The 15,139-nt window shown below is 43.9% G+C and overlaps 1 protein-coding gene across 1 annotated transcript in view; it reads left to right on the forward strand.

The window, feature by feature from the left end:
* Positions 1 to 15,139, forward strand: part of slc4a5a (solute carrier family 4 member 5a) — a gene marked incomplete at its 3' end in the record, with an annotated part of 38,537 nt that overhangs the window by 14,441 nt on the left and 8,957 nt on the right. The window contains exons 11-23 of the mRNA XM_080003462.1: positions 975 to 1,149; positions 2,633 to 2,766; positions 3,283 to 3,554; positions 3,970 to 4,031; positions 4,289 to 4,480; positions 4,956 to 5,069; positions 6,524 to 6,685; positions 7,335 to 7,513; positions 7,818 to 7,890; positions 7,986 to 8,054; positions 10,139 to 10,312; positions 10,563 to 10,727; positions 10,913 to 10,971. Of these exons, the coding sequence (XP_079859588.1) occupies positions 975 to 1,149; positions 2,633 to 2,766; positions 3,283 to 3,554; positions 3,970 to 4,031; positions 4,289 to 4,480; positions 4,956 to 5,069; positions 6,524 to 6,685; positions 7,335 to 7,513; positions 7,818 to 7,890; positions 7,986 to 8,054; positions 10,139 to 10,312; positions 10,563 to 10,727; positions 10,913 to 10,971 (1,830 nt within the window). The remainder of the gene's footprint in view (positions 1 to 974; positions 1,150 to 2,632; positions 2,767 to 3,282; positions 3,555 to 3,969; positions 4,032 to 4,288; positions 4,481 to 4,955; positions 5,070 to 6,523; positions 6,686 to 7,334; positions 7,514 to 7,817; positions 7,891 to 7,985; positions 8,055 to 10,138; positions 10,313 to 10,562; positions 10,728 to 10,912; positions 10,972 to 15,139) is intronic.

A 15,139-nucleotide genomic window follows, 5' to 3' on the forward strand; every position in this document is an offset into this window, starting at 1 on the left:
TTACCAGGTAAGTCTCTCTCTTTTACAAGAGAGACCTGGCTTAGAAAGCAGCAAACAACTGAAAACACAACATAAAACATGACACATACAGTAAAAGGCAGAGCACTACAACACAAAACAACATTGATTCCTTGAAACGCTGAGAAATACAGAACCATGGAATTCTAGAAGGTTGAACAATTCCAATATCCTGCTTCATTACCAATACTTTTAACCTTCGGTTTGAACTTATTTTCGAAACAAAATCAGTTTTAAGGCTTTTTGTAGCTCGTTCCAACCTGACGGACCAGAGAACTGACGAGCTTTTTTGCTCAACTGTTCGTACCTTGGGGACATCCATCAAAATGCGACAATTTGAGCATCAGCCATTGATATTGTTTAACCTATGCACAGAAAAGCTACATACTGTATGTATTGTGGGACTCGACCTTGCATGACCTAAATGAATATAAGTGATAAGAATGGTTTAGTCTTCCCAATGCTAAAACACCTAATTAAACAAAACAAATCACCTTTTGGAAAGCTGACCCATAAGCCGTACAGAATCAGTGCAGCCACAAGCATTTTGAGATTCAGGATTCAGAAAAGTTCTGCTTTGTATTTCACAGTCTACGAAAAGCCGATGAAAATTGCATCAGACACTATCTTCCATGATTTAACTCCCTCACCGCAGCCTCGGCATCATTTTGAGTTATGGAGTAATTATTAACGTCCCCATCCTGTCGCGGCTGAAATGACTGCCTGGCCCCTGACCTCCCCTGTCTCTCCTTCTCTCTCTTTCTCCCTCTCACACACCATAGACAAATAATTACACTTCAGGACAGAATGTGTGATGCATAGTAAGTGTGTGTGTGTGTGTGTGTGTGTGTGTGTGTGTGTGTGTGTGTGTGTGTGTGTGTGTGTGTGTGTGTGTGTGTGTGTGTGTGTGTGTGTGTGTGTGTGCGTATGTGTGTTTGTGTGTGTGTCTGCACCAGCTTCTGTGGCGGCCTGTACCTGGACATCAAGAGGAAGCTGCCGTGGGTGCCCAGTGACTTCTACGAGGGCTTCCACATCCAGTCCATCTCGGCCGTGCTCTTCATCTACCTGGGCTGCATCACCAACGCCATCACCTTCGGCGGCCTGCTGGGTGACGCCACCGATAACTACCAGGTGAGCGCACACACACACACATACACACACACAGATACGCACACACACAGGTAAAGGTGCTTTATAGAAATTAGAAAAACCTTAAAAACAAGATTAGTGGGGATTATGCATACGTAAAACAGTGAGATGCATTGAAAAACATTTAAACTTTCTGATTAGAGGACAATGAATGTGTCCTGCCGATCTCATTGTCCAATGGGATGGTGGGTGTCCTATGGGGTAGGTGTAGGTAGGTTGACCTCTTATACACACGTGTGCACATGCTGTAACGTTGCCGCAAATGTTTATACATGCACACACGCACAAACAAGTGTGTTACAAAATATGTGTTTGCATATGTGGAAAAACATACACACAGATTTAATTAGATTAGATTAGATTAGATTAGATTAGATTAGATTAGATTAGATTAGATTAGATTAGATTCGATTGGATTCGATCGGATTAGATTAGATTAGATTAGATCGGATTAGATTAGACACTTTATTCATTCATTGCGGTGTAATAGTAGCACGCCTAAAAAGAAACCAGTAAACATCTGTGTGGCAGTTTCTCCTACCACACGCCACCCATGTGGTGTTTTCAGGGACCTACGGCACAGAGACAAACAACTTAGTTTCAGACACCAGGTTTATTGTAGAGAGTGGGCTAGTTGGAATAAGCCCAGGAGCAGATGAAGTTGTGTCATAACAGGGGCTCCTCTCCTGAGTGTGTGTGGGGATGGGGGTTTTACCTGTTGCTCGTTTGACCAACCAACGGTCAACAGGTATGCAGCCACTCTGATCCTGGGCCCCAATTACCTAGACCCAGGACAGGTGTGGCTGCTCAAACCACACCATCCTCACACCACAATCTGTAAACCTCATGAACAAAAAGTCACAAACACACAGACACACGCGCACACACAGGGAAACCAAAAGGAACGCACAAATGCACACACACTAACAACTACATTTGCATGGTTTACGCACATACGAAGATACACTACCAATTGCATCAGAAATCGTAGTTCTGCAGATCCGGTAGTGACAACACAGACACACACACACACACACACACACACACACACACACACGACACAAATACTTGGCAACAGAGATGAGCGTGATCGAGGCTAAGTGCCCGGGCTGCTTCTGATTCACAAGGAGTTGTCAAGATGAAACGGAGCCCATTGACCCTTGTTCTTCTGTATTCACATGCAGAGTCCGCTCGGACCCTCACTCAAAATCATTCCTTTTGTCTTTTCCCCCTCTTTTCCTCTCTGTGGCTGTTCTTCTCATCTCTCTCCATCAATCTTATCACCAACTCTGATTTCCCGGCCACGTTTTTCTCCCTTTGTTGTTAACTTTTGTCCTGTCTTCTCATTTATTTAAAAATTCTTCCCTGTGTCCCGCTTTCTTTCTTTTTCTTTCTCTCTTCTTTCTTTCTTTCTTTCTTTCTTTCTTTCTTTCTTTCCATCCCTCATCCCTCCTCTCTCCTCCAGGGTGTCATGGAGAGCTTTCTGGGCACGGCACTGGCGGGAACAGTCTTCTGTCTTTTCGGCGGCCAGCCCCTCATCATCCTCAGCTCCACCGGCCCCATCCTCATCTTCGAGAAGCTCCTCTTCGAATTCTGCAAGTGAGGCTTTTACCGGCCGATGCCAAAATAACACACTGAGACAGACGGGACCAGACACGGTGTGCAAATGTAGTGAATGCTAATGTCAAAAGGCAAATTGTCTCTCTAATGTCAAGTTGTCAAACTGGGTCGTTATACCAGGTCCTGGACCAGAGAAGGTCCTGGGATTACTCCTGTTATTCTATGATAATTCAAGTACTGGGGTATTTTTCTGGTAAATGTATCATTTGTGACAGATTCACAACTAAGCTATTGACTAAAGCATGGAATTTGTAAATGGTTTAGTTGGACAGGTTTGGCCAATGGTTTATCAGGCACATGGGTCGAAGGTCAGTTGAAGGTTGGTAGGGGGCCCAAGTAGGACATATTTTGTCCCGTGATTCTTAACGGCTGACCTGCATATGAATGGGATTTCTTTGGACACAAACTTCCTCCGTTGACCACCGTTGAATTCCTCAGTCTCCTCCACAGCTTGTTTTTTTTAAGTTTCACCCCTTCATCCCCTTTCGTTTGCAGGAACAACGCCATCGACTACATGGAGCTGCGCCTGTGGATCGGCATCCATTCCTGCCTGCAGTGCTTGGTCCTGGTGGCAACTGACGCCAGCTACATTATCAAGTACATGACGCGCTTCACCGAGGAGGGCTTCTCCAGCCTCATCTCCTTCATTTTCATCTCCGACGCCATCAAGAAGATGGTGGGCTCCTTCAAGTACTACCCCATCAACACCGAATTCAAGCCCGACTACGTCACCGCCTACAAATGCGAGTGCCTGGCCCCGGATCCAAGTGAGTTCACCCCTTCGCTGAGGGAGGTGCAGGGGTGGTTTGGGGCTTAGATGGAATTTGGACGCAGGTCTTCTTTTCCAATGTAGATCCATTCCATTAGGTGTCCTTTATTGCAGTTTTCTAGACCATGCTTTGCACTGATGACTCCAGACATTGAATTCTGTAACTGATTTGTCTCCTGTCTGGCTCCGCCAACCCGCTAACGATTCGGCTGCTGTCTCTTATTTCGAGTGAGTACCTCTTGCTTTGTATGCGTGGGGCCTCTGCGTGCTCTCTGCCACGTGTCAGCCGTTTTGGCAGCTGTGTTCACGATGTGCCTTTTTTTGTGTGAGTTTCCCTCCTTCATCTCCGCCTTTTGATTTTTTCCTCCATTACCTTTGCGACTCCGGCTGTTTTCTGCCACTCCACCGTGTAGCGGCTTCGTTGATCTTCAATGGTTTAGCTCCGATGCCAGATAACAGCTCTAGTGTCTCTGGGGTAAGTGCTCATAGGCGTTCCTGGCATGAAATTAGCGTTAGTGTGGTTTTCATAATTTCATACTCACATGACTAACGGGTTTACCGAGGATATTTGGAAATGTAATAACTATTCTGAGGCATTGTGTCACCACTGTTTCAGAGAAGGGAAATGGTTTTGTTTACATGGTATAAATGGATCATAAAAACATTGGGCTCCCTTTGCTCTGCTGTCCAATAATCATCAAAAACCCATGCTGTCTCCCCCTTCCACTCTAGTTGAATGTGACAGCTCTGGACTGGAGCCAGCTGAGCAAGAAGGAGTGCCTGAAGTATGGCGGTTCGCTGGTGGGCAAGTCCTGCAAGTATGTCCCCGACCTGGCACTCATGTCCTTCATCCTCTTCTTCGGCACCTACTCCATGACCGTCTCCCTCAAAAAGTTCAAGTTCAGCCGCTACTTCCCCACCAAGGTGAGGATGGGGTGGGACTGTTAAAAAAATTGCTGCTATTAAAATTTGCGATCTCATGAAGAAAAGGGAACATACTTGTGGTGATGCTATAGGTAAATTGATCAGTTGAAGAATCCAACAAGGGGGTAGGGCTGATTAGAACCCACTTGGATCTTCAATGACTATTTACTCTGTGTATGATTTCAGGCCTGACAATTAATGTGCGTCATGTCTCCTGTTCCCTCTGACTGGCAGGTAGTAAATAGTCAATCAGATGCCTATCCCTGCCTCGTCCGAAGCAAAAGTATTATCTATGAGTTCCATCGCAGCTTAGCATTTCCAATGCATTTGGGATGCGTCAGACCTGTTTGATGTATGTTTGACAAGCACTATGTTGAAACATGTATTTGCTTAATTAATCAACGGTTGCGTCAGTCAGCTTCCTCCTTTTGAGTCACTTTGGTCTCGTCTCCCCTCTTTGTTTCTGCGACATCAGCTGAGGAAACTTATCAGCGACTTCTCTATCTTCATGTCCATCATGACTTTCGTGGGCCTAGACATGTTGATCGGTCTCAAAACCCCAAAGCTGATCGTCCCCACAGAATTCAAGGTACACGAAAGATTTATTATTCATCGATTGCTAACTCAACTTCAAGATCTGTTTTTCATGCATATTAAATGTTATAGAATGCCGCATATAGCTCATGTTATAGCAATACCAAATTATAAGGCCATGATTTATAATCTCCAAATAACAACTGAACTCCAAATATCAACTCTCTCCTTGAATTGGAACTCTAAAGCTGCTTTCACACATGCACTCCGGACAATGTCCGGACCTGATTCTCCGGACATTGTTCGGTTTTGCCCTTTCACACATGTAGCTCACAACCGGAGATTGTCCATGTTCGACGTGTTTACACCACCTGGAAATAATCGATTTGGTTTAGACAAGGGGCGGAGCCTGGGTAGAGCATGCAGGAAGCAGGACCTGACACAATGACGCTGGAAAGTTTAACAGAACACCCAAGATGGTGGACGAGGCTACTTATCAGTAGTTGGGCTTTTTTTTGTGTTGATACTCCATGTATTTGGATGTTTCCGCAATAAAAATGAGAGAGTGGAAAGGAATAATAAAGATAGCAGAAATGAGTACACAGCAGTAGGCTTGGGAAATCATGCAAAATTCCAATCTCACTTCTGGAATGGCGAGATGGCATTTAATGTTGCAAATCCATTCTCCCCATTTCAGAAGTGCAGGATTTATTATTTACAAGTAAAGTATTTACTCAAAAGCATTTCGTTTTTACTTAATTAAGCCCCATAGCAACAGGGAGACAGACGTGCGTCTCCACTGTCCCGACAGAGGGGACACACAGGTTTTCTTGGAACAGAACGGAACGGGGCGGTCCCTTAACTAGGTTGTGTTTAAAATTTGTTTCCTATGTAGGTTACGAACAAAAATGAATAGATCTAAATTAAAAAGACGGGAACGGGAGCCCGCGCGCACCGCTGTCTGGAGAAGAAGAAAAAAAACAACTCAGCTCCAATTCTCAATCTTTCTCTATGAGATTATATTATAATTATGTTGCTTTGTTACCATCACAATTACTGCACTTACACAGTTTCAATGCTTGGATTTTTCCTGGCGGATAAAAAAAATAACAAACAATGGCGATCAATCAAGTCGCCGATAGACCCTACACAGCTGCTACACTCCGTGCACGAGGATCCGTACGAAGGTAAATAACTGGCGCATGATAGACGTCATCAACACGTGACACGCCCACTCTCTCGTTGTGAATGATCCGGACAATCAGCTGCTCCATTCACACTTGGGCTCAATCAGACATTACCCGGACTTTGTACTAGGGTGCTGGCTGGATAAAGTCTGGGTAATGTCCAGGTCAAATGATTCTGACATTTGTGTTCACACATACACACATCCGGGAAAAGTCCGGATAATTTCAGGTCTACAGTGCATGTGTGAAAGCAGCATAAGAGAAGCTATTTGACCGCTGTTAAAAAAGCAAATGTTAGTTTACAATTCTGTCTTCCCACCAGCCAACGCGACCCAACCGCGGCTGGCTGGTGATGCCGTTCGGGAAGAATCCCTGGTGGATTTACTTAGCGAGCTTCGTTCCCGCTCTCCTCGTGACCATCCTCATCTTCATGGACCAGCAGATCAGTGCCGTCATTGTCAACCGCAAGGAGAACAAACTAAAGGTAGGCTGACTTCCGACTTTTAATAAATATCCCTAATTAGCAGAGACATTATCCATATATCAATGTTTATATGTGTCATTGTTCCCCAGTGTTTCCCAATTGATTTTCTGTGGTTTACAGTGAGAGATTCACATGGCACACCACCATCCTGTCCACTAAAAACCTTGCAAAATGTCACAAATCCATAGAACTGTGCTTATTATTATGGCCTACTAATATGTAGTGATGCAAGACTCGGCAATCATAAAATCCTTTAAATGAAAATTGAACGAATGTATGTTCTTTACTGAGTAACCGAATCTCAAGAACGACTCAAACCTTTCATCACTACCAATAGTTCTCACTTTCAGTGGTCAGATGAACACACAACTGGCATTCTGGTTGGTATTGATTAATTAGATTAATTAGTACAGGCTTGCAATTTTGATCTTGCAACACAAGAGTTTCCATTAGTTATAATAATTTTTTAAGAGGAATGTAAAACATTTTCATGGCACACCTGGTATGCTGTCACGGCACAGTGGCTGAAGAACACTATCATAACCTATTCTACAGTTTGAGTTACCGGGCCTGAGTTCAAAATGACCAATTCCCTTTTGCGGAGATATTCCATCGGGCTTCAATTTTCTCTGGTTCTTGTCCTGGGCAGAAAGGCTGCGGCTATCACCTGGACCTGTTCTGGGTGGGCGTGTTGATGGCCGCCTGCTCCTTCATGGGCCTGCCCTGGTACGTGGCGGCCACCGTCATCTCCATAGCCCACATCGACTCACTGAAAATGGAGAGCGCGTCCAGCGCCCCCGGTGAGCAGCCCCAGTTCCTGGGGGTCAGGTGAGTTGATGAAGGAGAAAGAGAGAGAGAGAGAGAGAGAGAGAGAGAGAGAGAGAGAGAGAGAGAGAGAGAGAGAGAGAGAGAGAGAGAGAGAGAGAGAGAGAGAGAGAGAGAGAGAGAGAGAGAGAGAGAGAGAGAGAGAGAGAGAGAGAGAGAGAGAGAGAGTACACTCTGTAGGAAAATGAGCCCTGTTTTTTCTCTGGTATGAGTCATCATTGTGCTTTAGAAGTGAACATACGGAGAGGGCTGGAGGGATTTCTGACTCCTCTGTGCCGTCTACATCTCTCCTATGTCTAATGCACAGAGAGCAAAGATTAACCGGCATTGTGGTGTTCGTCCTCACTGGAGTGTCCATCTTCCTCGCTCCCGTACTTCAGGTAGACGATCACTTCTAGAACGTATTTAGGAGTGCTCCTTTCTTCTTCCTCTTATTTGCCATGTTTCTACCCCGTTCTTTCCCGGTTTTTGGCAGTTCATCCCCATGCCGGTGCTGTACGGCGTCTTCCTCTACATGGGAGTGGCTTCTCTTAGTGGAATCCAGGTATATTATTCACTTATTCTTTACTTCTTTGATATATTCCATTCAGTCTTCCACTGTTCTTCTCCTGTCTTTTACATCCCGCAGTTATTGCTTACAAAAACACTATGATAAAAAAACAAGATTCACGAGCACTGGGCAGCGCTAAGATTGCCTAACCTTGTGTTGCTTTATTGCTTTGGACTAGCTGCTTAATATTGTTAAAGACAGTCCACAAGGGTCGGAGGAAGCGGATTGGGTCACTCATTAATACTAGACGCCTAGCGTACAACCACAAAAACCAAAAAAGATGTCGACCTCTGGAGAATTAATTATAAGCTTATGAATTTTTCAAATGTGAAAATTCGACAAAATTAAACATTTAAACCAGTGTCTGGAAGCTGCACCTGTGCCTCTTTTGTCTACATATATACACCGATCAGCCACAACATTTGAACCACTGACAGGTAAAGTGAATAACATTGCTCATCTCGTTACAATGGTACCTGTCAAGGGGTAGCGAGTGAAGAGTCAGTTCTTGAAGTTGATGTGTTGGAAGCAGGAAAAATGGGCAAGCGTAAGGATCTGAGCGACTTTGACAAAAGTTAAATTGTAATGGCTAAAAGACTGAGTCAGAGCATGTTCCCAGTATGCAGTGGTTAGTACCTACCACAAGTGATCCAAGGAAGGACAACCAGTGAATCAGTGACAGGGTCATGGGCGCTCAGCACTCATTGATATGCGTGAGGAGTGAAGTCCAGCCCATCTTGTCCAATCCCACAGAAGAGCTACTGTAGCACAAATTGCTAAAAAAGTTAATTCTGGCTATGAAAGAAAAGTGTCAGAAAACACAGTGCATCACAGCTTGCTCTGTATGGGGCTGTGTAGCCGCAGATGGGTCAGGGGGCCCATGCTGACCCCTGTCCACCGCCGGAAGCGCCTACAATGGGCACATGAGCGTCAGAACTGGACCATGGAGCAATGGAAGAAGGTGGCCTGGTTTGATGAATCACATTTATGACACCCGATTATTATGCACAATAAGCTCTGTAAGCTCTAAAAATACTAAAATGTGTGTAATTAACACGAGGTGCTCACGCAGGTGGCCGCAAGGGGCGGCGCCACAATCACAGGTTCTATAATTACAAATAGATTTACTTCTCTGTGTTGTATTAAATATACATTTAAATCCTCCTAAATGAAACTTACCTTAACTTAACTCCAGTACTTACCTCATGTGTATGATCGGGTGTGTGTGCGTAGTTTACCTGGGGAAGAGACGGCACCAGGATGCACTATGGGAAGAAGGCAAGCTGGCGGAGGCAGTGTGATGCTCTGGGCAATGTTCTGCTGCCTTGGGTCCTGGCATTCATGTGGATGTTACTTTGACACGTACAACCTACCTAAACATTGTTGCAGACCAAGTTTACTCCTTCATGGCAACGGTATTCCCTGATGGCAGGGGCCTCTTTCAGCTGAATAAAGCGCCCTGCCACACTGCTAAAATGTTTACGAATGGTTTGAGACAAAGGGTTCAAGGTGTTGACTCGGCCTCCAAATTCCCCAGATCTCAATCTGGTTGAGCGTCTGTGGGATGTGCTGGAACAACAAGCCTGATCCTATGGGGCACCACCTCGCAACTGACAGGACTTAAAGGATCTGCTGTTAACGTCTTGGTGCCAGATACCACAGGACACCTTCAGAGGTCTTGTCCATGCATCAATGAGTCAGAGCTGTTTAGGCAGAACAAGGGGGAGCTACACAATATTAGGCAGGTGGTTTTAGTGTTGTGGCTAATTAGTGTATGTGTGTGTGTGTGTGTGTGTTAGTGTGGGTCACCAGCCCCAAACTGATAGGGAAGTCTGATGGACCAGGTGTTACTCCAGTGCCCTTCCTCCTCCCCTGATCAAACCTAAATGACACCGTACAGACCAGCTGGGAGCCGTGCATACAAATCCAGGCAAAAAAAAAAATTCAAATGAGCTATCTCATCGAATGGGTCAGCATACAATTAACCCGCGGAACTCCAACTTTCCTCTTTCTTGATGTCTTCTGCTCCCTCATTCCCCCACCGCTGAACCCCCCCTGGCTCCTGCCCTCCTGCATAGTTCTGGGACAGGATTAAGTTGTGCATGATGCCGTCCAAGCACCAGCCCGACTACTCCTTCCTCCGCCACGTTCCCCTGCGGAGGATCCACCTCTTCACGCTGGTGCAGATCACGTGTCTGGCTGTGCTCTGGATACTCAAGTCCACCTTCCTGGCCATCATTTTCCCCATCATGGTATGCACTACCCACCCCCCACCCCCAAAAAAGTTGACAATCTCTGTGTTCATGGTACCTTGTCTGATATCATGATAGATCAGGTGTTTTGGGTTTTTTTTTACCGGCCTTTTTTTTTATCAGGTCTGTTGTTTTTCCCAGAAGCAATTCCATACATTTTTCATAACTTTCTGTGTTGTTATGATTGTGGAACTGTCGAACTTGGACGAAACTCATGTCTATGTGATGGACACGATGACCGCCCCACCAGATCCTCGGCCTGATGGTCATGCGCAAGATGCTGGACATGGTCTTCTCCCAGCACGACCTGGCCTGGCTGGATGACCTGCTGCCCGAGAAGGAGAAGAAGAAGGATGATGACAAGAAGACAGGGAAGGAAAAGAAGAAATCCAAAGTGGATGAAAGCGAGGACGAGGTGAGAAACACTTGTATGTGCTGCTCCCTGCTGGAGACCGAGGATCATGACGCAGTTCTGACCGTTGCTTATTTTGGGTGTGTGTGTGTGTGTGTGTGTGTGTGTGTGTGTGTGTGTGTGTGTGTGTGTGTGTGTGTGTGTGTGTGTGTGTGTGTGTGTGTGTGTGTGTGTGTGTGTGTGTGCAGGACAAGTACCACCCTTACTCCAACTGTTCGCCCAGCTCGGAGTCGGACGTGGACCGCAGGTACTGTGTCCTCAAACTGCACATTCCATACAAAGACCTGGTCTATCCTGACGTGGCTCAGTCTCAGTGGGCGGCACACTGCGAGCTTGCCCCCCCGATATGTATCACACAGAATACATAGGTAAAAAGAACATATACCGGTACTCCTCATTTAACGACCAGCTCTCTGACCAGTCTGTATTATACGCTGCATCACCCTTTATGTACTATATATACTATATACACTGTATACACTACATACACTGTGTACACTATATATACTATATACACTATATACAGTATACTATATATACTATATACACAATACACTATATATACTATATACACTATATACAGTATACTATATATACTATACACACAATACACTATATATACTATATACACTATATACACTATATAAATATATATAATATATACACTATATAGTATACACCAGGGGTGCCCACACCTTTTCTGCTTGTGAGCTACTTTTAAAATGACCGGGTCAAAATGATCTACCTGCATTAAAGAATGCTAAATATATTTATTTATATATATATATACTGAGTATACTTATATATATATACAATATATGTTGGCGTACCTTGCATCACTGCATGAACCCTTATGGCACAGTTCAATTAAATGCTTTTAGGGTCACTACCTTACTCTTGCACTGAATGGAGCTGGCCAGGGTTGCATAGTCCGGACAGTAGCTTCTGGTATCCATTATGGTGGAACAGTATTTCAATAATCTTTATATGGGAAAAGGCTGACTCACATAAATAAGTAGAGCCGAATAATGCAGTCAAGGAGGTAGCACCTTTCCTCATGTTTGGGTACTTTTCCTCTGTGAGTAAGTTCCAAAACTATCCATGAACCCTGGACCTGAGCTGAATGTCAGCCTGTAGTGTCAACATCTCATCCTCCATTGCAGACGAGTTCAGGTGGAACAGTGTTGCAATTTTTGATGTGAGTAAATCAACCTCAACATCTTCCCTAAATGGGTAGCACATGAACGTAGCGATTGGCTCGAGTAAAGCAAAGTCTTGAAACCGTTTGTCAAAGTCTGAAAGACAGTTTTCAGTCTGCTCTGTATAGCGCGCACTGTCAAGTTGCGTACATGCCTTCCCTTGGGTCTCCAGCTCTGATGCAAGGTTTTGAAAGATCCCCAAATCATGGCGCTGCAGCTTTGAGGACAGAAATTGCATTTTTCGTTTGAAAGCTTTAACTGAACTGATCGCGTTGACCACGCATTTATCTTTTCCTTGCAGCTCTAAATCAAGCTCATTCAACATGTTGGTCAGATCGGTTAAAATGTTTTTTTTTTTTTTTTTCGTTTGTTTTTTTTAACCCCCGTTTTTTTTTTGCGATCGACGTATTGGGCACCCCTGATTACTATTACTACGACACTATGTACACTATATACACTATATACGCTATATACACTATATACACTATATATACTATATACACTATATATACTTTATACACTGTATACATCTCATCTCATCACCTTTCTCAGTCTCAGTCTCATTCCCGCAGTCTGTCAGTATTCACTACACTAACGTTCGCAATGGCCACGCCCCATTACCGTGAAATAACGCGGGTCCTCGCTTATCCACCAATTCGCTTAACGACCTGGTCCTTGGAACGGACCTCGGTCGTTATGTGTGGAGTACCTGTGTATAACTCCACAGGTGTAAGGCTTTGGCTGCTGCTATGTATTTTTCTTATAGATACCTATATACATACTTTATTATGTTTATTACCTATTTATTACCTCTTACCATGTTTACTACCAATGACCATGTTTATTAACTAGTACCATGTGTATTACCTATTTATGACCTATTTATTACTTATTACCATGTTTATTACCTATTTATTATATATAACCATGTTTATGATCTATTTATTACATATTATCTATTCTTTGCGCCTCTCCTTTAGAGTCACCTAAGAAGGGGGATGGATTGGGATTCAAGTATATAATGGTTTAGCTTTTTTCATTGTACTTAAACATGTATTCAGTCGGTCATCTTTCAGAGGATGTCTACAAAAAGCAACTTATGCTTGGGAATACATTAATTTACATTTTGGAGGAAAAATTCCATGTCAAACCCCCAACGTTTATGGTCCGGGTGTCATCAGAGCTGCATTTTCAAAGTAATGTCCACATAAAGGCAATGCAGATGACTGTGGGCTTACACCGATCAGCCACAACATTTAAACCAGCACGAATAACGACGAATATTGTGTAGCTCCCCCTCGTGCTGCCTAAACAGCTCTGACCCATTGAGGCATGGACTCCACAAGACCTCTGAAGGTGTCCTGTGGTATCTGGCACCTAGACGTTAGCAGCGTTAACCTTTTAGTCCTCTAAGTTGGAAGGTGGGACCCCATGGACCATGCTTGTTCCAGCACATCCAACAGATGCTTGATGGGATTGGACCCTAACCCCGACCATCCACATGATGTAAAAGAAAACATGGTTCATCAGACCAAGTCACCTTCCATTGCTCCATGATCCAGTTCTGACGTTCACGTGCCCATTGTAGGTGCTTTCAGAGGTGGACAGGGGTCAGCATGGGCACTCTGATCGGTCTGTGTCTTCGCAGCCCCATACGCAGCAAACTGCGATGCACTGTGTGTTCTGACACCTTTCTGTTATTATTTATTAACATTTTCAGCAATTTGTGCTACAGTAGCTCTTCTGTGGGATTGGACCAGACGGGCTGGACTTCACTCCCCATGTGCATCAATGAGCCATGGGAGCCCATGACCCTGTCGCTGGTTCACCAGTTGTCCTTACTTGGACCACTTTTGGTAGGTACTAACTACTTCACACCGGAAACACCCCACAAGACCTGTCGTTTTGGAGATGCTCTGACCCAGTTGTCTAGCCATCACAATTTGGCTCTTGTCAAAGTCACTCAGATCCTTACGCTTGTCCATTTTTCCTGCTTCCAACACATCAACTTCAAGAACTGACTGTTCACTTGATGCTTAATATATCCCACCTCTTGACAGATGCCATTGGAACAAGATGAGCAATGTAATTCACTTCACTTGTCAGTGGTTTTCTTGTTGTGGCTGATCGGTGTATGTCTTATGTATTTTCTGTGCGATCCCAGAGCTTGATAATAATCTTCCTGCCATGCGTGAAATGTGAGCATTTTGTACTTGCAAGTCAGAATATGAGCACAAACTTTCATTGTTAAGGTTCTAATAATAGAACATTCTCAATGGTAACGACCGCTTCACTAAAAGGTTGCACAGTGTGGTGAATTCAAATAAATCTGTTGCATTACGTCAACGTCAACTGTTGCGTCAATCTTTTTTACAAAAAAACGCTGACAAGGATCTTTTGTTTTGATTAAAATCAATGTTATAGGTGAATAATAATTTTAAAAACAATGTATTTCATTCCTTTGGTGTCATGATGTGGATTGAGTTATATTTAAAGCGTTCTTTTACCTCAACCATTCCCCAACCATTTTCCTCAACCCTAAACTGAAACCCTTTTTGTTGATGTTTTTTTTTTTTTGTTTTTTGGTGTTATGTTCCACAACTCACAACAGGCATCTGTGTTTTGGTTGTTTCTTTTTCATCCCAGTGCTACAGCTTGCTCGGCAGTCGGTCTGTGATTGTCATTTTCCCCCTCATACCATCTCAGGTGTTCAGAGTTTCTGTGTGTATACTGTATACTATAGAACTCAAAGCTTTTTGGGTCTTCATTGCTTTAAAAGAGGCATGGTTTGGAATCTACTTAAAAGTCATATTCAACCCTCACTCACCTCAATTCACCTACCCACACCGTCATCACTCAGTGGTGGACAAAGTACACAAGTCCCATTACTCCAGTCAGAGAAGTATGGAGAGACCCCCGGTCCAACATGACTCACCTCCCCAAGGGAGAGAAGGTCATTGCAATTTCAGTTCAAGCCAAAGTACTCTTTCAAAAGTTCATCCAAGGTTCTCCGGGGACCACTCAAAGAGTCTCTGAAATATTCTTAAATGCACTGAAAGTATTTAAGGTAAAAGTAACAGAGCCTATAATACAGGATGGCACACTTAGTGGACTGGTTCCTTTTGCTTTGACTTACTTTTAATATATATGTGTGTATATCTATATATATACAGTGTGTGTGTGTGTATATATATATATATATATATATATATATAT

This window comes from Zeus faber, assembly GCF_960531495.2.
Source record: "Zeus faber genome assembly, chromosome: 7".
Lineage (NCBI taxonomy): Eukaryota > Metazoa > Chordata > Actinopteri > Zeiformes > Zeidae > Zeus > Zeus faber.